Here is a 23,225-nt window from a genome sequence, read left to right on the forward strand (position 1 = left end):
GGACAACTGACCATAGTTTTGACCTTTTTGGGACCAGCTCATCTCAAGTGAATCTGAAAGCCTCCCAGTTCACCTGGTCCTCTGCTTTTCATCTCTGGTGGCTCATAGGGCTGCTGATTTTTGCTTCTCTTGAAATGGAACCTGGTTATCCCCCCTCTCAGAGGGTTTGGCAGGTCAAGAGTATTTGGTTTTATGCTCACATCTTGTGATTCCATCTCTTTTTGCATTTGAGTCTGTGAAGCAAACCTATAGCAGCAAACACTGCACTAAGCTGAGGGATCCTCTTATGTTAAAATCTTCCATTGTATGAGTAGCATGTACAGAACCATTGGATTTAGTTGTTGGGTGTTCAGTCCCACCAAGATCCTTCAGTTCCCCTCTTTGGTTCTTTTAGTTTTGAACCACTTCAGATTTACAGTTACCTTGTAGAAATATGAAAACTCTACCCTCTGCTGCTTTCTTACCCAAATGTAAGTTACATGAAGGCAGGGAGCTTTTTCCCCTCATCTCTTGTAACTGGTGCATTCCATGCACCTAGACTTTGCTAAATGAATAAATCTCCATAGTGGCATATTTGAATTTTATAGCAAATACTAGTAATGATTTTTTCCTAAAACCTAGAGAAAAAAGTTCCTCAAAGAAATCAGGAGATGGAGTTAGACTGTTTGTTAACCCTTACCATACAACTGTCTACATTAAGACACTTTTGAAAAAATTCCACGTATGTGGTGCTTGTGGTCAATCTGCTTATGAAGATGGCATGTTATATAAGAGTTCTGTTTATTGGCAGGGATGACAAAATCTGTTTAAATTACCATGTCCAAGATGTTAAGTCTATAAGTAAGATGAGTGTCTGCTATAACTAAATAAAAACTGAAAACAAATTAGAGGAAATGAGTGTCCCTTTTATTTTACCTATTAATTTTGTGCAGAATTTGGCTATACACGGTATGACCTAGTAGTAGGCATTACACAAAAATTTTCTGGCATGAACAGATAACCACATTAAAACCCAGGTTGACATGGCTCACCTGGTAATATCACAGTCTTATATTGGTGGTTATATTTATGCCAAAAAATAAAACTTCCAAACCCCTAAATCTATCTACGTGGATCATCTAGTTTTGATTTTAATGACATTCAGACTCTTCAATGGGAAATAAGGAAACAAAATAACAAAACCAGTGTTATTGAAAAAAATCAGAAGTAAAAATATCTTCTGGTTATGAAAAACACATTTTTTAAAGAAAATTTGGAAATAAAAAAAAAAAGACTAAAGGAGGTAAGATCCCTTTAAATACCAGTTCTTAGGGAGCACCATACTGATGTTGTCTTTCCTTCCCTCTGTTTAGGAAGGTGAAGGCTTCTGAGCTTCTTGTTTCCTATTCTTGATCCTGATTCTGTGACTGGGCCCCCTTCTAGTTCATCAAGTCAGAAAGCTTGGGGGTCATCTTTAATGTCCCTTTTCACTCACCCTTTTATCATTTGACCCAGTTGGCTCTACTGCCTTGAATATACCTGCTGCCTACTCTGTGGTCCACGTCCATCCTCCTATCTCACTCTCTTGTCATCTCTTTGGAATTCTGCAGCAGCTTCTTCCCCATCATCCTGCCCCTAATCATCCCCTTCTCTGCTGAATGCACTATTCTGACACCAGCATTTTCTGTTTTTCTAAATGTTGACCTGATGAGGTCATACTCTTCTTAAAATTCTTTCAGAGGCTCTCGCTGCCCTCCTTTTCATAATCTGCCCTGATAACTCCCAAGTCCACTCCTCACATTCCCCCCCCCCCCCGCCAACCTTCTCCTTGGCCATCATATTCTTTGGTAGCAGTTCCTAGAATGTCCTTTCTCTTACTTCTGCACTGTTCACCAGGGCTGTTCCTTGTACCTATAATAGCAACATTTCTTCTAACCTTCTTGAAGTCTCAAACCTCCTGAAGTCTGAAAAAAATGAAACAGGATGGCGTTGCAGTGCTTCGTGTTTGTTACAAATACATGTTTTGAATGATATTTTTATGTTCCTCCCCAGAACTTAACCTTGTCATCACCAATTCTGGGGACCCCCCCACCCGTCCACAAAAACTAAATTTCACTCATTTTGTATTTCCACAGTTTATGGCCGGCACTTAGACATTATATGACATAGGTCAATAAGAGATCCAGAATATATATGAATATGTCCAGTGAAAATTATTGAGAAGCAATATTTTAGGTAGGTTTTATTTGAAGAATCAATGGTATATATGGACTGTCATATGTCAGGTACTGTTCTCTGGTGAATTAGGTAGATGGCATCTTTACTTTCATGGACTTTGTAGACTAGCCGTGGGAGACATACACCCAACAAGAAGCAACAAATAAGTAAGATAATGTCACTAGAAATAAATAATTTGAAGTAATAAACCCAGGGTGATGTGAGGGGACTGAGTGCAATAGTATGCTTTTAGATTGGCTGAACTGGTAAGGGCTTTGCTATTTCCTATATGCCACTGTACTCTCTCCAAGCATTTACTAGTCATATGCTAGCTTAAGAGTGATTGATGGTGGGAGCTGGGCATATTATGGGGCTGAGGGTATTAAGTTACAAAGGCTTACTTGGATAAACAGAGGGTGTTAAAGATTTGAAGGGAACAGAATAACATTAAAATAATTGAATGAATATATAACATAACAGATTTTGGATCACCCAGAGAAGAATGAGTGAAGTAAAGCAGTACATAGAACTTACAGAGAGGCATATCTTAACTCCCTGTAAAGAATATCTTTTAAATGCTTATAATCTAGGTAGCCTGGGTGGCTCAGTGATTTAGTGCCGCCTTCAGCCCAGGGTGTGATCCTGGAGACTCGGGATCGAGTCCCGCGTTGGGCTCCCTGCATGGAGCCTGTTTCTCCCTCTGCCTGTGTCTCTGCCTCGCTCTCTGTGTGTGAAAAAATAAAATCTTAAAAAAAAAAAAATAAATGCTTATAATCTATTCATCAATGGAAGAATTTGATGAGTTTTTGACAGAGGATTTTTTCAGTAGAGGTGATCTGTCTGTCTGAGGTGAGTGGGGAATTTCCTCTAAAGGAGGAAAACACTGCCAAGATGGTTTCAGAGATCCCTGTTCCATTAAGTTTAGGGAGCGTGACCTAGGAACTTGACCTAGGAGGAAATGGTCCTAGCCAGAGAGGAAGACCCCTCAGAAGAAGTGGATAGCATAAGAGATGACATTTCTCTGGAGAAGAGACAGGTAGAAAATTTGTAGACACCAACCCAGGTGTCTTCATGCTGATTGGTTAGAGAAAAGGATAACAGAAGGTAAGATCAAGAAGCAGAAGGGGTCTTATTGAAGAAGATTCTATTCTATTGAAGAGTGATTCTTGAATGCTGTAGGTAGTAATGTTCTGCATAAATGCAAGTTATCAAAGTGATAAGCTTTGACTATAAGATATCATCTGGCTGGAATAGTTAAGTCACTGTTTCCTAGATGATAGTTCTTAGTCCATTAATACCTCAAATAGTATTATATAAATTTAACCTGGAATGGTACATTTATTTTTTATTTTAGGCATAATCATATGACATGTCTTCATGTTGAATATTCAGAATTGTTGATTGAAGTATATTGTCGGGAGTCAGGCTTGGCTAGGGAAAGAACAAAGGAACATGTTTTTCTTTAGAGTTGCTATTATTGCTTTTTATGTTGTGGTTGGCATTTTGGCAGGCAGAAGTATTAAATTTGTGCCACCCAGAATGAAATATAATTAATTTAGCTTTCTCAGCCCTAAAGGACAGGGATCTTGGCTTTCTAGAGATTAAGTAACAAGCCTTATGTTAATAACAATTGGCTTAGTACAATGCTTCTGCTTTCACCAGTCATATATTTATTATACATTATTCTTAGATTATGGTTATATTTTTCTTGTATCAAAAACAGTTTAGTGCCAGTATTGTAAGTTATGAATGCTTCCTAGAGAAAGAGTTAAAGTTTTCCAGTTCAGTAGGAAAAGCAGACAAAGTTGGAAAACCCCCTCATTTCTTATATTTTCCTAAGAAGCAGAATAATCATTTCCTACTCTTAGTGCCCTCAGGGCTTTACACAGACATTGCCACTTGAAAAAGATAAAAATAGGAATTGAAACATGTTTGATAGAAGTATAAATAAAGGGAAAATATTAAACCATAAAAAGGAGATTTATATTTTTTCCCTAATATTTGTGCTCTAGCAAACAAGTTTATTACTACTTATTGATGGAGCATTTTTATGATGATAGTTAAAATATCATTTTGTCTGACAACTATTTAAAACACTGTATTTCTAAATGAACCATCTCAATTTTTGGTCTGAAAGGTGACAGCATATTTATTATAGTCCATTTCATAAATACACACTTACAAATAGACCTCTTCACACCTGGGTGTGCCTATTTGGAGACACTCAGAAGAAATTCTCCCAATGTGAATTACTTCTTGACTTTCAGAAGTAAGATGAAATTGCTTAAAATAAAAATAAAAATAAAAATTTGCTTACTTCAGTGTACATTTGGAAGGTTACAAAAATTGGGTCAAATATTGATATTTGCTTTTTGGTATTTTTGTCTTTTAATTGGCAAGTTAATAGGGATACTTCCTTGGGTGAGATCATTTTCTGTGAACTTGGAGAGAACTGGGTTGCCTGTTTGTCAGTGGACATGTGGGAAATACATCATTGAGCATATGTTGTTTATTGTGAAATATTTCAGTAACAAAAATATGAACAATAAATTTAATAATAATTTAATATATATGCCTATGTGCCTGTCAGATCTTTACATTTTATCCTATTTACTTCAGGACTTTTTTTTTTAAGTTTTATTTATTTATTCATGAGAGACAGAGAGAGAGGGAGAATGAGAGAGAGAGAGAGAGAGAGAGGCAGAGACACAGGCAGAGGGAGAAGCAGGCTCCATGCAGGGAGCCTGACATGGGACTCTATCCAGGGTCTCCAGGATAGGTCACCCTGGGCTGAAGGCGGTGCTAAGCTGCTGAGCCACCTGGGCTGCCCAGGACTTCTTGTTTTATGAAGTAAGCTTTTAAGATGTATTTGAAGCACTCTGTTCGTTGCATTCACTCAAAGATAGGAGCTATTGGGGGTATGATATTTATCATTCCTACCCATTTATTTATTCTTTAGCTATAATATATTTATTCACAAATATTACCATGTCATTTTGTATGTTCTTGGACCTTCTACAAATGGTATGCTGTACAAATAATGTCTTGGTTATTTCACTAATTTACAGTAAGCTTTGAAATGTATTGATACTGATGTATATAGTTATCGGTCCTTTATATTAATTACTATAGAGTATTCTTTTATTATATATTAGCACTGTATTCATATATTCATTGTCCTGTTGATGAACATTTAGATCATTTTCAAAATTTCTGTTCTAAATAATCTTTCTGTGAACATTTTTGTGATTTTGCCCAAGTAATTGCATGGGAGAATTTTCCTAGGAGAATAATTGCTGGGTCATTTATTAGTTTCCTATTGCTGCTAAAACAAATTACCCCAAACCTGCTGGCTTAAAAAAACACAAATTTATTGTCTCTCAGTTTTGGAGATTTGAAGTCTGACACAGGCTTTGATGGGTTAAATGGAAGAGGTGTTGGCAGAGCTGTATTTCTTACGGAACCCCTAGGGAAGAATCCATTTTTTTGCTTTCACAGTTTGTAGAGAGTGCTCAATTTCTTTGGATTGTGGCCTCATTCCTCTGTCTTCAAAGCCAGCATTGTTGCATTTCTCTGCTATTCCATAGTCACATCTCCATCTGCCTTCTGCCTGTCTTCCACTCTTAAGAACCCTTGTGAATACATCAGGCCCACCTGAATAATCAGGATAATCTCCCTATTTTAAGGTTATTTTATTAGCAAACTAAATTCTGTTTGCAACCTTCATCCCCCTTTGCTACATAAGGTAACATATTCACAGGTTCTGGGAATTAGGTCAGGAACATCTTTAGGGACATCATTATTCTGCCTCCCACAGGTCATAGGGTGTTATAAATCTTCCTCTTGACTACATAGTTTTAAGTTTCTATTCTAAGTGGTACGTGTCTAGAATATGCTCTCTGAAAGTGAAATCTCAGTTGTTTCATATCCTTGCCAACACTAGGATTATACGATTTTAAAAAGGATACCCAGTTTGACGAGCATGATTGGTATCTCATTGAGCATCTTTTCATATAATCATTGGCTGCTGAAATTTTCCTTTCAGTTCATTGCCCATTCCTTTCCTTTTCCTATTCTTAAATTGTTCTTTTTTTGTTTTGGTTTGGTTTCTTACTGATTCATGGGTGTTCTTAAAATATTCCTGTTCCTAATTCTTTGTTGGCTATTTTCATTGCAATATTTTTTCCTCGATGTGATTTATCTTTACACTTTTCCAGAGTTTCTTTGATTGCACAAGGGTTTTAATTTCAAAGTTGACAAGTTCTGTTTTGTTGAAGAAATTATATCCTTCTTGAAGTCATGAAGATATTCCTTTTGATTTTTAAATGTTTGTATAACAGTAAATTGTTCATTTTAATAATTTGCTTTTTGTTTACATATGTGTATGTTTCTGTATTTGTGACCTGTAGCAACACAAGTCTGATTTATTGGGTTGGCCCAGTTTTATACAGGCTGCACTTGTTGAAAACTATATAATTTAAAGGTTGATGAGTTTATGAAATTTTATTGCTATGAAGAACTTCAGGGTTAATCTAGTTTATTTTTTAATATTTTTTAAACGATTTTATTTTATTTGTTTATTCAGGAGAGGCACATAGAGAGGCAGACACATAAGCAGAGGGAGAAACAGGCTCCCTGTGGGGAGCCTAATGTGGGACTCTATCCCAGGACCCCGGAATCACTACCTGAGCCAAAGGCAGATGCTCAACCACTGAGCCACTCAGGTGCCCCCAGGGATGATCTAGTTTAAAACTGAGGTCCAGAGAGACAGGGAGCAACACTTCTAGAACTACTTGTATTGGTAGAATCAATTGCATAGATACTGCATTATATTATCTTCGTGACTGAGGAGCACTCTGACCTTGAAGAGGAATTTTATACTACTGGTAGATAACTCTTGGAGTGAGTAAAATAATGGATGCTGATTTACATCCAAGAAAATGAAACATTTATATAGTAGAAATTTTCATGAGATGGCAGTAAATTATTTGTAATTATTTTTTTTTTTTGTCAGAAGCTAGGCATTGTTGATTACTGGTGACTATAATGCTTATTCATCCTTTAGTGGTGAGTGCATGATTATAAAAATAACTAGACATCAGTTTTGTTGAGAATCACCTATTTCCCTCAGTGCATATTTTCTTTTGGAACGCTTCTATCACAAACATACCTTTACCGTGGACCAAGTTCCAGAGGAAAAACTTCCTTTAACAATGTCTCTCAACTTTTCTGTCTGGGTACTCATCCACATCACTACCTGTACTATATACTGCTCTTACTCCAACTCACTGAACGTGTTTATTTTCTCAATATCACACAAGTCTCAGACTCTTTAAGCTCAGGGATAAAATTAAGTGCATTTCTGATGCCCAAAATAAGCATCTCAAGAATTTTTCACTATTTTTTTTCTTAAAGGAGTGTTGCAGAGGAACTTAAGAGTGAATGACAGTTGACAGAAGATGTGGTTGCCCGGCAACTGGCAATTTAAATAACTAGGAGCTGATATGATTTACCAACCTGATAAACAGCAAGGACTTTAATACAATTTTAAGGACTGCTACAGATGTTGCATTGAGCTATTTATATGTGTTGATCTGTCTCAGTCTATTTTAATATGTGTATATATATGTGTGTGTGTGTGTATATATATATACACACACACACACATATATATGAATATTTTTTCCTGCAGAACTGGAATATGAAAGCAAAGACTGTATCTTCCCCTATGTGACATTAATAGAAGTTGCCTGCAGTAAAATGAGTTGCTTCAGCCCCTTTGTTTTTAGGCAGATACTCCATTTCAAAGGAGGCTTTCTCACTCATAGGAAATATACATCCTATGGATTGAGCACTGAGTTTGTTTTGAATTCTGAAATTGTATTTATATACGCAGTAATTGTTACCTTATTTTTGCAAGTTTTGGAATTTGAAACTTCTCTCCATTTTTTGAAATAGAGTAGGAATTTCTCTTTATTCTTCATAGGAATAATGAGATTTATAAGATTGGCTTAGAGTGAGTTGGCTTAATTGATTAGTGTATATTGTTAATGGGATCAAGTCTCTTGATCCTGTCATGAGCCATTTAGCTTCCTGGGGCAGGTGAATCTTCATCTTTGTTAAAGGCAACCTTCCTGACCCCCAGTGGATGTCTTTCACACAGTTCTTCAAAGAGGTGATGGAAAAGCTGCAACCCATCAGCAATAATAGTATAACAATCCAGAGTACCCCCTCCTGGCAGGAGTCCGCACTGTCATTTTGTATATAAAGAACATGATGTACTTGAGAAGCAGTCTGTATAAAATTCTGTCATCTTTTAGGGAATGGAATGTGCTACATAAAACAACTACTAACATCCTGTTACTAGCACAGAGCTTGAGATAACTTTGAGGATTATTTTAATACTGAAAATAATTTATGGTATGGGAATACAAAAATAGATCATTTTAATCGTGAAATAGTTGAAGGACATAACAAGGTAATTTTAAAATTGTTTCTTGAAGCTATTTACAATTTACTGAGTGAGGTGTTGGGACTTAGGAAATTTCCTGGAAAGGACATTTTTGCCAATAGTGCATGTTTGAATCACATTCAGTACCCTAAAGCTGTGTGCCACCTCTGCCATGGTACCTTCTCCCTTCTATCTCAGTACAATGAAAGCTCCTTTCAAATCCCTGTAGCACGTGCCCTGTCCTGTTCCTCTTAAGAAATAATACCTATGAGGGCTGCAGTTTTACAATTCCAGTGGCACTTTGCAATGCAGAGACCCTGAATATCATAATGGTATCTTACATTGGTTGAAACTTTGCTAAGTATTTTAAATATATTGTTTTTTGTCCCTACAAGTGAGTCTTAGAGTCAGCAACTTACTGGTGAGCAAACTAAAGGTCATAGTAGTAAAATAATTTGCCTGTGAGAATAAAATAAGAAAATCAGAGAGGTGGAATTTACATTAAGGTCATTTAGACTATGAAGCCAGTGCACTTTTTCACTGTGTTTCTCTCTCTCTCTCTCTCTGTTTTGTTATTTTGTTTCTTTAATTGTTCATATATTCAGTGGTTCTCATATTTTGGCTCAGTTAAGAATCATTGTGGAAGCTTGTTAAAACATTGTTTCTGGGCCTTTGTCCCAAAGATTCTAATCTAGGAGGTTCTTAGATCAGTGCCAAGTATCTGAATCTGCATTTTCAGAGCAGTCCTTGGATCACACTATGAGAGATCCTTGGTGTGAAATCTGTGAGGCAAGAACTGTCCGAGCTACCCTCTGGGCTCCATATTGAACATTCCTAGTGGATATTGCGTTCAAGTGTAGTTAAAACTATTGCTCTTATGCTATATTTGGCGCAAAGTTTCATAGCATGAACCTGGGTTGATCTTAATCTGAATATAAATGGTAGGTTTGTGTCAGTTAGAAAAGTCAGTAATAATTGGTAGGGTAAAGTTCAAAGAACAAGGTATTTGATGCAATGATTTCTTTCTTTACTTTTTAAAAAATATTTATTTTGGAGAGAGAGAGAGAGAGGGAGAGAGAGAGAGAACACAAGCATGAACCGGGGGTTGGGGGGCAGAGGGAGAAGCAGACTCTCTGCTGAGCAGCTAGTCTGATGTGGAGCTCCATCCCAGGGATCATGTCCTGAGCTGAAGGCATATATTTGACTGAGCCACCCTGGTGCCCTGTGATGATTTATTTCTTGCATATCAGTGTATTCTGGAAATTGAGAGGTATCCTAAGATACAAGTGTGTGTTCAAAGGAAGTCTCTGTAGAGAAAGAAAAAGCACGGGCAAGAAAAGAACCAGAGAGGGATGAAATTGAGATAAATCTTAGGTATAAACTATAGTTCTTTGGGAAGAGATAAGGAGGCAGCGAGATGGGAGGTTGGTTCAATTCATTAGTTAAGGGAGAGTTCTTCAGAAAAGGATCAATGAAGTAAATGACCTGTTCAATTGGAAGATTCTAGAGAAGACTAGTAGAAAAGAGAGTGAAAGAGAAATGGGGAGTAAAAGGAATCAGTGACAGTGTGGGTATTGATTGGGGAGGTAGCCCATGCACCTGCCATCTTTTGCAGCACAAGCAGCGGCCCTTGTGGCTCAAGGAGTATCTCGTTTCCCTTCTTCATCGTGTAGGAATGCTGCTGTTGTCATTTCCACCCCTCAGGAAATGACTGTCTGTGTCTGGAGATATGTGTTGGCTGGCTTGAAATCGAAATGACCAACAGCAATAGATAGAACAGTGAGTAAAATGATTAGTGAAATCCTCCTCAAGATAGGAGGAGAGGCCTTAGTGTCTACTGAAATTCCTAAGGTGATCTGTTAAAACAAAAGTTCTTTATGGAAGGATTTATACAGTGCTTGGGGAGTATACTTCCTGTTTCTTTTCAGATTTCTACAAAGTGATAATTGTCCCTGTTTTTTGATATTCTTATGCTTTCCTTTCCATCAATACTCAAGAAGTGATTTAAAAAATGTATTAGTAACATCAATCAGTGAAAGATTAGGGTAAACAGGGTATATTCACAAGCGAACAGTGGCACACTGTATTTCCTTAGAATGCACATTTGCTTTCTAAAAGAAAGGAGAAAAGCTTTAGTAATTAGATCCCTGTTGTAACCCTAGTGGAGTGAGAAAGATTAATAGCTGTGCCGCAGAACTTGTTCTAGGGTGAGAGACACTGTGTATCACAGTTTCCTCCTGGGATGGAGTTGGCCTGAAGTACAACACAATTTCTATACTAATAATGATAATAATAGTCAACATTTTTGTGCACTTTCTCCTTACCGATTACTTTACATTTATTTTTTCCAAGCCTCACAATGACCTGGTGAGTTAAATAATTCATGTTTAAGCATCTGAGGCTCAGAGAGGTTAATTGACTTCCATACCACCCAGCTAGTGAGACATGTTACATGGGCAATTTGCTGCATGAAGGGATTATCAGATCTTCAAGAGGTAGGTTGTAGCATTAAAGAAATCACAGACATTTAAAAAAATGTATTCAATATTGAAGTTTGGAAAAGAGAACTATGTCAATCTAAATTGCAGCAATGGATAAAGGTCTTTTGTATTTGGCTAGCTGATCATACCCGTGCCTCCACACTAGCAAGGGAGTAGACCGGGAGCCAGGTTCTTTTAAGCATGCTTGATCGGGCAGTTTTCTGCAGGGAAGGTTATAGTGTAAGAGTTACAAAGCCCTCCTGCTGCCCAGGTATCAGAGGTTGTCTGTTACAAGTTCCTTCACTTCGACTATTACTCCTTTTCACAATTCTATTTTGGACTTCTGTCTCGTGTGTATTTACAGGTAGACAAAGCTCTTTTTCTAACAACCCCTTTGCCATGACTGAAAAGGAGCCTTGTATGTCCTGCAGTTTCTGGGTATTGTGATTCTAGTTTTAAACTCAAACTGATGATAATGGTGGCTGTGACTCCCTATTCCCTATTGTCCAAGGAGGGAAGTTGCGGGTAGGGGCTTTCAAAGATGATCCAATAAAAATTGGTGCAGTAAGAGTTTTTGATAAATGGTTTTCGTTATATAGAAGCCATTTAGGATATGACTTGGATACTGGAGTCCCTGGGGCTATGCTCAGTGTTTTAAAAAACAAGACTTACTAAGAAAAGGTCTATTTTATTAGTGCAGGTACTGTAGTTGGCAGAACAACTTCTTATGAAATGAAATAACCAGCAGACCACTTCTGATTGTGTTAGGTATTTTTAGATGTTACCATTGAGTTATATTTATAGTATAGACTACTGAATTCCATCTTAAATATGCAAAATATATGCATAACTAACCTCCCAAGCTGCGTTCCCTGCTCTATATTACACCTACATTGTAGCCTGTGCTTAAATGGCTCTCCTAAAAGTCTTAGAATGGATCTTATTATTTACTTTTAAAATGTAAGCACAGAGCATGCATGTGACATGTGTAGCCCTCTGGGTGACATATTCTGTTCTTAGCTGTGCTCAAAGGTGAAGTCAGCAAACATCTGGCAACCAGGTGGGGAGCGAAGCCAGTAGTCTTGTGTAGGTAACTGCCCAGGGACCAGAATGAGCCAACAGAGGTTGATTTGTCAGTCTTTATTAGTGTTTGGTAATTTGGAGCACTGGGTGGCTGCTGTGGTATTAGGTGAAGTTAAATCATTGACTGTATCATTGGTGTGGCTCTCATTGTGTCCATTGGTTTCCCAGTCTCTAGAGTCTCCAGGGTCCTATTGCTTAAGACAATTTAAATACTGTAAGGAGCATTATTTGCACAATCCTGCTTCTGTTCTTACTTGAAGGGGAACAAGTATCCTTAAGTCTCTGTATCCCATTCTCTTGTGTCTTGATGAATAGTGGTTTGCTTATTTTGATATAATCATGGAGTTTATAGAGCTTGTCTAAAAAAGAAATGGATTTCCCTGAGAGGAGAAAAAGCTGAGGCTAATAAGGTGAGAAGCAGAACTCTTCCAATAATCTGAGAAATTGCTTCAATTGAAAAGCCTAGAAAATGGCGGTATCTTGGATAACATAATTCACAAGCAAATTTGTTTTGTCTTCCATGAAGGCATTCACCCCATCTCATTCTGCTCTTCCTAGGAGGTGGCCCAAACTATAGAGTACTTTTTTTGGACCCAAATCAAAGGACTATGTTCTAGTCCTTTAGAACTCACTACTAAAACACTGGGTAAATGATTCTGCCTGAAAGTCAGGCAACTACAGATTCATTAGTTTAGTCCTTCCCCTTTGTTGACTTATTTATCAAGAATTTATTGTGTACCTACATGATCCAGGTACTATGCTGGGTGTAGGGATTACTGAGATCAATACAATACAATCTCTGAACTGAGGAACATAGTCTTATGGTGGATAAAAGTACTTAACATAAGAAGGGTTATTATCTAACACAAGGGGTATTATTCCAAGTATGGTACAAGACGCAGTGGGAGGGTATATAAAGAAAGGAAGCTGACCTTTCACTTGGAGTGGTTGGTTAAGAATTCTCATTAAAGATGGTTTTAAAGAGTTTGAGCTGGGAGGTAGTGAAGTGGTGATGGTATCCTTTGCAGAAAGAGATACGATCTCCCTCTGCCCCTTCCCCCACTTGGCGCTGGTGCTCTCTTTCAAATACACACACACACATACATACATACATACATACATACATACATACATACTTAGAAGAAAGATCAATAATTAAGGTAAGGCAGCATTCATTGTAATGAAAGGAGGGCCCAGATATGAAAGATATTTTTAAAACAGTGTACTGGCTTTGATGATTATTTGTGAGAAGTGCAAGAATCAAGAAGTGAAATATAATCTAAGGTTTCCAAAATGGATAATGGAATGTCTTGTATGCACTCAATAAGAGTTTGTTGAATTGAGTAGAATGTTAAGAGTAATTTTCCTGTGTTTTCCTTAAAAGACAAAATTTTGGCAGAATTTTGCATTCTGAGGCAAGAGAGAGAGGTCGAATGATACTCAGTGCTCTGGCACAGTAGGCTTATCTGACCAATAAAATCTCTTACAGTAGATTTACAAATTGAGTCAGCCCATGGAGCTTACTCTTTAGAGGAATTGGGGGTAATGGTTCCATCTAAGAAGAAAAGGCCTGTGGATGAATGTGAATGGCTTTGTAGACTGAGCTGTGCATTACAACTTGCTCTATGTCTGGGAAAGATATTTTAGAGACGCATGGTTTTTGTTAGCTACGTAATTACAAAAGCATTGTTTTCTTAGTGATACATTGTCCAAAATAATACCAATTGTCCACAAGGGAAAAAGAAACTGTAGTAAGAAGCTCAGACCATAGTTAAAAAAAAACAACAACAACAAAAAAAAAAAACAAGAAAAGATTGTGGTAGGACTATGAAGTCCAAATCTAAGGAAATGAAAGCTTATACTGTGAGAATTCATGTAGACATTCATTCAAAATTTTCTGTTTTGTTGTTTTTGTTTGACTGGGTTCAGTCTATTCAATGTCTAGATAGGTTCCTTAGTAAAGGAGACTTGTTACTTAATGAGTCATTATTGAAATTGTGATGACTAGGTAGACACAGTCTTGATATTTAAGCAGCTCTGCTAAAGTGGTGTGTAATTCATAGTGATGCTACAGAGTACAGTAGGCTAAAAGTCAAAAGACCAGCCCCCTTCCGTTTTACCACCTGCATGGCTGTGAACAAATCCCTGAAACTCTCAAGCTTCAAATTCCTCATCTATAAAGTAGGAATGATAATGGCTTATCAGGGGCACCTGGATGGCTCGGCACTGAGTGTCTGCCTTTGGCTTGGGTCATGATCCCAGGATCTTGGGATCAAGTCCTGCATGGGGTTCCCCACAGGGAGCCTGCTTCTCCCTCTGCCTGTGTCTCTGCCTATGTCTCTGCCTCTATTTCTCTCATGAATAAATAACTGAAATATTTTAAAAAATGGCTTATCAGTATATGTCAAAGGGCTGTTGTGAAGATCAGAGGAGGAAATCCTTGTGCAAATTTTCTATGTTTTACAACCTTCTGCTGATTTGCCATGTGATTGCTATGGAATAGGCCATGGAGATGGAATGGCTAAAGGACCTATGGCAACAACCCCACAATGATGTTAATGGGAGCATTGTGGGTTTGGGCAATATAATGTCTTAGTGTTCTTTCTTACCCTGGCAGCATGGGCAAGCTAAGACATTGCAAGGTGTCACCCCCTTGGACTGTTGAACTGTTCTGTATCCCAGTATATTATGGCAGTGCAGTAACTTATGTGTAGGCAGTTGACCAACTTGTAGTCAGAACTGATCTTTTTCTTTTTTTTAAAGAGTTGATTTATTTATTCATGAAAGACACACACACACACACACAGAGAAAGAGAGAGTGGGGGGCGGGGCAGAGACACAGGCAGAGGGAGAAGCAGGCTCTGTCAGGGAGCCTGATGTGGGACTTGACCCCGGGTTTCCAGGATCATGCCCTGGGCTGAAGGCAGGTGCTAAACTGCTGAGCCACCCAGAGATTCCCAGAACTGATCTTTTTCAAGCAAGACTTCTAGTCCCTTATTGTGGATTTGTGTAGCTCAAGGAATATATTTAGGAACCAAAGTAGCCATTCTTGGATCTCAATAGGTAAAAGATTCATAGCAGCAATTTTGCTCTTGCTGTGCCTGTGTTTATCTCCTTAAATGTTCATGTATATATCTTTACAGCATGGACAAATCAATGTGCAAATTAATTGAAACTATTAATTGAAGGCAAATATATTTCCATATCTGCTTAGATAATCTGTACCCCCAATCAACATTACTTGCTTTTTTTTTTTCCTTTTTTAAATTTATCTGCTCACTTGAAGGCTAGTTTCCTATTATTTTTACATCAGGGTTATTGTAAGAATGACTAATGTTCTAAGAGAAAATTCCCCCATTCTAAGAAAATAGTCTGTTTCTCTGCAGCTCATTTGGATAAAGAAGTGGGAGAAGATTTAAGAATAAATAGCCCATTCGCATTGACAGATGTTCCCCTACTGACCTCTCTTTCTTTTCCAAGCAGCTAGAAACTGCCTTAATTTGTGTAAAATTCTGTTATCAGTTTTGTCCCTAAAATGTGTGAACAAGGCTGTTAATCTGTTTGTTGGCCACGAGAAAAGAGAAATTTATGTAGCTGATGATGTGCATGTGTGTTGTACACACACATATACACACGTGTGATGCATGTATCAGTAGAGGGTCAATACTCCTGAAACATTTTAGGAGAGATTTTTAAAATGACCGTAGTTCAATTATGCAGCTCTAGTTGTCATCATAATTTTGGTTTAATGTGGCTCATTGGGAATGGAGATGCAATAAACAGAAACTAGAGTGTATCAACATATAAATGAATATTAATTTTCTTTTTACAGTTTTCAGATAACAAGGCTTTCATAATATTAGAAGAATATGTCATGATTAGGCAGTTATTAAAAAGGCTGAATGGCAGAGAGATTAGTTTACATTTTAAATAGTTATTTACTGGTATTTTTGTAGCCAAATTCATATTTCCATCTGAGATTCATTTTGCAAGTCAGGTCTAAAGCTTTGAAGGCAAAACCCACCAATGTGCAACTAGCCATGAATCAGCATGTCATGGACATTTGTTATGTATGTTTGTGGAAATAAATGGCAGGTGTGTGGAAATAGAGACTTTTTTTAAATTTTAGACTTGTGGATAAGTAATAAAACTTTGGCTTTAGTATTATCACAATTAAACCATTGGCGATTACTGGTTAAATTTAGTTGTATTTGTACATATACAAGTATTAATTGAACAAAGTGACATTATAGATTAAAAAGAATTTTTTAAACACAGAGTAACTCAGCCCCTGATGAAAGACATCTCTCAGTATTACTTCACTTACATACTCTTACAATTTCCTGTGTCTTACTTTTTGTTATTCATAATTTAAAATCAAATTGTGCATTGAGAATCAAGAATGTATCAAGAGCATTTATGAAATATGTCAGACTGCAATGTAAAAAGTAAAAATGCCCAAATCCTCAGACTCCACATTAATTTTAAAGCATATAAAATTCAAATCTCATTCAATTTGTTTTGATTTTGTTTTACTATCTTTTAATTATGTAGTGGATCATAGATATCTCATTTTTCTCACTCATAAAGGGAGGGGAGATAGAGCACCTGAGTGACTCAGTGGTTGAGAGTCTGCCTTTCGCTCAGGTCATGATCCCAGGGTCCTGGGATCAAGTCCCACATCAGGCTCCCCACAGAGAGACTGCTCCTCCCTCTGCCTATGTCTCTGCCTGACATATTTATTTATGAATGAATAAGTAAATAAGATCTTTTAAAAAAAACAAGGGAGGTGTGAGTTACAAGTATCTATTAGCAAGGTTGATGTGAAAATGGCATTACATATGGTGATATGTCTAAAAGTACTCTGGGACTCCAAAGAATTATGCATATGATTTTATTACTTTAAAATATGACAATGACACCTTTTCATGTAGAAGTCAATGTCAGTATGCCTCTGCTGATACAGAAATTCAGAAGTTTTCTGCTTTTAATTTTTCATCTTTTTTTGTAGACATTGCTTTCTCATCAACATGGAAATTAAGATTCTTAAAATAATGCTGATCAGTATAATTAAGTACAAGTAAGTATAAAATAAGCACATCAGTATAATTTTTGAAGATTTATAAAAGTATACATTTTATTGTTACTATATTTTAATATTTTTCTAGGACCAAAGGTAAGATGAGAAGTAGCCTGCTGAACTGATGACTCTTGCTTAACTGTTTTAGGAAGTAGTCTATTTCTATGTAGAGACCTTCTGAAGTATGCTAGGTATTCTTGGTGATGTTACATAGTTCTTCAAAGGAAATATGTATTTATATCCTGCTTTATACATTTGGGCAAAAATAGTAATAACACTTTCAAGATACTGATGGGAAAATGAGTCCCAATAAATATGTTGGATTCTCAAGATAAAGAGAAGTACAATTCTCAGCGTTACAGCATTCTCTCTATAAAAATAGTGCAATTGGGATGTACTATTTTAGTAAGAAACTCATTAAGTGCAACTTTAAAAGCTTCTTCCTCTTCTTTTTTTAAACTTTGACATTCCAGTAAACTGTGAGGAAAATGTCCTTCCATTTGCTTTTCCTTTGCTGAAGTGTCTAGAAGTGAGAGTACATTCAAATTAAAAGCAGAAAGTCCCTTAAATTCCTTTCAAGAAGTCTATCCCGTAAGTGCCACTCCTTGAAAGACTATGGCTGTTATCACTTTTGGCTGGAACAAGACTGCAAAAGATTGCAAGAAGAAATGGAAATTATAATAGAGGATTTCTGTCACTCTGATAGTTTGTGGCCTATTTGTTCCTTATTTTAGTCCATTATTTTTTTTTTTTTCACTAAGAACTCCTGTCTCTAACAAGGAGAACTTTGACAGTGATATTTGAGCATACTATATAATGAGACACTTACATCCAAATTCCAAAAAATATTTTTAATTTCTATAATAATAACAGCAAACAAATTATAGTGAACAGAAAACAGGAAACTATAATTTTGTGAAGGGCTTTCGTCCTCACAGATTGCTTCCACACCTATCATATTATTTGGTGTTCACGATATTTCTGTGCTTTAAGCATGACTGGTCAATTTGCTTTTTTTTGGGTGAGGACTTAAGACACCAGAGAGGTTGATATGACTGCTGCAGAGGCCCACAGTCCCCCTGTGGCTGAGCTCAGATGCAAAGCCAGTTCTGTCTCTTCCTGTGGCTTGACATAACCTGTATCATACACCTTTTCTTCTTCTTCTTTTTTTTTTTTTTAACATTCTAGGTTTCACCTCTACCAGCTCCTCCGGGACCAACATTGACAGCTGAAGGAAGGTTGTGAATTTGTATCCCATCCTATTCATCCTTCTCCAGATTCCATGATGAGCTCTCCAGTGCAGCCTGGTCAGTCTGATTCCTTCTTAAACTATTTGCAGATTTTATATGAAAGATGTTGCTTTGTGTTGCTTGAAAGCAAGCAGTTGAAGTAATGAAAGGACTTTTTTGTCTGACAAAGATTGATATAATGAATTTTAAATTTCGTATTCTATAACTAATCTTCTATTACATAACCTGATTTGCTTTCCAGGCACTAATTTCATTTGCATTCTTATCTGAGCACTAGACTTTAATCCTTCTGCTGCTAATGTAGCATTTGGATTAAATTTTGTGACATTATTAATATTTATTAAATATGACATAGGTATCTAATTCACAGGCATGGTCTTTCTGACCTAATATGTGTCTGTATGCTCTTAAATTGTGCTGTGGGGTTTGGAAATCAGCTTGTGGATTTACACCTTCTCTCTTTGACACACAGGAAGGATATTTCTCCTCCCTGGCCTTCTTTGCTGCCACTTCTGTTTCCTATATACCTATTTAATAATAATCTCAGCACCTGCTTCCTCTGAGCCTAGTGTAATATGTGGCTCATAGTGTTGTGATCAGCAGAGCCAACACCCATTCCTGCAGGAACAGGGTGTCACTTTTGGAACAAACATAATTCAAGTCTACGAATGATGGAGTAGGGTCCGATATCACGTTAATCATGGACAAATTTTAAAAGAATTTTCTGCATGGATCATTAAAGGATAATTTGTTTCTATGCATTCTTTAAAAAAATCCTTTTGTCATATTGATATCCTTGAGTTATCCAACTCCTGAGGTTGGATCTAGTATAATATTATATTCAGGATTTACAAAAGGAAATTTTTGCCAAGATTTTCACCCTGTGAGTGCCACACCCAGATCAGCTGCCCAGATATTCCACTGTCTCATCAACCTTTCCTCACTTCCTCAATAGTCTGCCTGCCAACTTGTATGTTGAATGTAGAGCTGGACATCATTGTAGGGTAGAATTATGACTGTTGCTTCTAAGTGACGTAGTAAAGATATTTCAGAGGTTTTAGTTAACAGTCATTATTTATAATGGGCATTGTCATCTGAATAAACAGATGAAGAGTTAGTTACCTAGGCTTCTTATCTCTGAGTCTCTGTAGTCCAGTGGTTCTCAAACTTTAGCATACATTAGCATCACTGGGAGGGCTTGTTAAAAATTAACCACATCCTCAAAGTTTTTGATTCTGTAAGTCTGGCCTGTGGCTCAAGAATTACAAATTGCCCCAGATGATGTTACTTTTACCTGGAGACTACACTTTGGGAACCACTGGTCTAGACTGCTATATTTGCTCCTTCACCTGCTCCTCCCTGCCCCATCTCATCCCACAGACAGCCCTGTGTGTGAATAACATTGCTCATCACAGTTATAGTATACTATTATTATCCTTTCTGTTAGGATGAATTTGACATCATGTTTGCGTTTTATATTTGTATATGTTGCATTTTAAATATATATTTATTTATTTTGAATTTAATGTTTCAGAATTGCGTAATTTAAGAAAGGCATTTTATTTAGAACCATCATAGTCAAACATTTTCTTCTTTAATTGGAATGTACTGGTATCATTAAAAATCATACAAAAATCAATAGGAATTAAGAAAAATGAGAGACTCGTAACTATAGGAAACAAACAGTGTTGCTGGAGGGGATGCGAGTGGGGGGATGGAGTAACAGTGAGGGGCATTAAGGAGGGCACAAGTTGTGATGAACACTGGGTGTTTTATGCAACTGGTGAAGTAGTGAATACTACATCTGAAACTAATGTACTATATGTTGGCTAATTGAATTTTAAAAAATTCATACAAAGAAGAAAAATATCAGTAGGAATAAATTGGCTGAGTACAAAAGTGGCAGATAACTCCCTCCATTTCTGGAAATCATTGTCTAGAACTCATATAGAGGTTTGTCTTTAATTCTCTACACCAATAAAAATTGTCGTGTCCATCTATTCTCCACCGATCTCTATCATCTCTTCCTTGTATTGTTTGTTTACTTCCCACCCTGACTTTACGGAAGAGTGACAGGGCAGGTTGAATGATGAGAAAATAGAATTTATGGCAGTGACAACAGCTGTATCCAAATGAAACATTTGAAACAGCAACTTTACCAGGATATGTAATTTGAAATGGACATAAAATGCAGCTGCCATCATGGCTAATGAAGGATAAAACTATATAGGAATAATTTGGATCCAAATTATAATTAAACTCAGTTTATGAAACTCACTTTTAAGTAGTGCAAGTGTAGCAATTTCAGAGTTTATGTGGTTTTTATTTAGCATCTTTCTAAAACCTGGACCCACTTGTTTTTAATGAAAAACACATAATCCCATTAATGACACTATATGTAAGTGGTTGGATTCCCAGTTTGGGCCATCAAAGCCTATTTAAAGGTAACTAGCTTACAATGAATACAGGAACCTTAGGTAAGGAAGAGAATCAGTACAATGTAATAAATATTTAAAAACGTTATGTGCTTAAAGAAAACTGTACCAAATAGCAGGAAGATAAACAGGTGAAAAATTTCATACTTAATGTAAACTATGGGTACCTTAGAGAATTTCTCAGGTAGCTCCATATTACATCTAATTTCATTTTAAAAGTAGTATTTTTTTGGAAAGTTGCTGTAAGGGTGATACCACTACTAGTTTTCTCATCTTATGTGGGGAGCAGAGTGAGATTTTTGTTGCTGTTGAGATAACTGCTTAAGAGGTAAAGTATACCAGTATACTGGTAAAGTATAGAAATGTGTATATATAAGGAGGTAATGGCCAGAAGGAACACTTACCGAACTTTGTGTGGTAAAAGAAAGAAGGAAAACAGTGCATGTACCTAACTCCTACTGAGGGAGAAGAAACAGGCGTGATTAAAGGGGATCTGAAGTTAAATAGAAGTTTTATTGTCTACCCAGCATAGATTATTGGTTGTGTAATAAGTGGATGTAAATCCTTGCTTCCAGGTGCATCTAGAGAAGGAGGGAATAGTATGATACTGTTGGTAATAGTATCAACTTTTTTTTTAAAGATTTTATTTATTTATTTATGAGAAACACACACACACACACACACACACACACACACACACACACACACACACAGGCAGACACACAGGAAGAGGGAGAAGCAGGCTCCATGCAGGGAGCCTGATGTGCGATTCGATCCCGGGTCTCCAGGATCGTGCCCTGGGCTGAAGGCGGCGCTAAACCTCTAAGTCACCAGGGCTGCCCGGTATCAACTTTTTTACTCAAGATGTTAACAACTTGTAGCATTTTTTTAAAAACTCAGAGCATTTATAGGTAAATGTATTATAATACATGAGATGAACAAATACATTGAACTCTAAAAAAACGTAAAGTAAAATAATACCAAATACTTGGATTAATTCCATGTATATCTGATACTGGCTCACAACTAGTAATATTTGACAGTTGAAGTCAGGATACCTTTCCCCATAAGAATATTGACTTTATAAAATGAAAAGATCTTTTGAGGCTGCTGTTTTTATGAGTAAGTTCTTGCCAGCCATGATCTTTGTTCAGTTATGAGAAGGGAAAAAGTGGGTGATAAATGAGACAACTACTGAGTTAAGTTCATTTGACTTTAGAATCATTAAAATTTCCTTGTGTACTCTACTTTAAGTGCTCTGCTCTATTGAAAGCAGCATACAGAGGTCTTAATTCTGTTTGGGAAGTTTTTATGAATGAAATTTGAATTAAGGAAAGTCATGGCAAATGGGCCAGGTGGGTGGGAGTCTTTTCTATTTATTAAAATGCAAACTATGATCAGAGACCTGAAATGCACTTTGCATATGTAAAATAAAATGTTCTGGTCATAAACATGAAAACATTTTTCTGCTGTTATTAGCCTGTATTTCATGGTACCATATATGTTCTATTGGTGAGAAATAACCTTATCTTTTGACTTAGAAAAAGTGTTTTTCTTACATCTCCTTTAAAAAAAAAAAAGCTATCTAAAAAGAGACTTAAATTGGCCTGAGGCAATCACCATCCATTTGTTTTGCTTTTGTTCTGCAAAGGGCTCTAAGGAGTTATTGTGCACCAGAAAAATAGACTCACTCCAGTTATTCCAGAAATTCTTTAATAGTCAGTGCTTTGGACAGAGTATTTATGTTTGTCTTGAAAATTGGTTCGGGGATAGTGTGAATTCTTGTTTTCCCCATAAAACTTCTCCATCCATGTTCAATTATAGTTGATATCAAGTACTAAATATTACTGTCTTGATCATGTATTCAGTCAAACAATAAGTGCTGATTTTTGAATATAGAATTCACTGGTTTTTATTTTAATCTCGGTGCCTCAGTAATGTTCTAAGTTAGAGCATTGAGTGTTGCTTTGGGGCAAGGAGCCTGAATGGAGGGAAGACTGTCTGGATAAGATTGGCAGCTAACTGCTGCAGTTGGGATAGTCTTTCAAAGCTCATTAAGCATTTTGTGCCAGGCCGTGTGTTATTCAGGGGACGCAGAGAGTACTAAATCATGGTTTCTACCTTGATGGACAGCACCCTTTAGTGGAGGCATAGAAGAGTAAGTAGTTTGGCCCATTCAGTGTATTAAGTATTTTTATAAATATAGGAGCAGAAACTAATTTCTTCTGTATAGCAGTATGAATGCAATTT

General features: G+C 36.8%; 1 protein-coding gene across 1 annotated transcript in view; it reads left to right on the top strand.

Annotated features, from left to right (window-relative positions):
• The window catches only part of HDAC9 (histone deacetylase 9), a 910,451-nt gene that overhangs the window by 52,982 nt on the left and 834,244 nt on the right, over nt 1-23,225 (top strand). Inside the window, 1 exon segment of the mRNA XM_055314616.1 lies at nt 18,479-18,597. Within this exon segment, the coding sequence (XP_055170591.1) occupies nt 18,573-18,597 (25 nt within the window). The 5' untranslated portion in view covers nt 18,479-18,572.

Source organism: Nyctereutes procyonoides, unplaced genomic scaffold (assembly GCF_905146905.1).
Source record: "Nyctereutes procyonoides isolate TBG_1078 unplaced genomic scaffold, NYPRO_anot_genome, whole genome shotgun sequence".
In the NCBI taxonomy this organism is placed as follows: domain Eukaryota; kingdom Metazoa; phylum Chordata; class Mammalia; order Carnivora; family Canidae; genus Nyctereutes; species Nyctereutes procyonoides.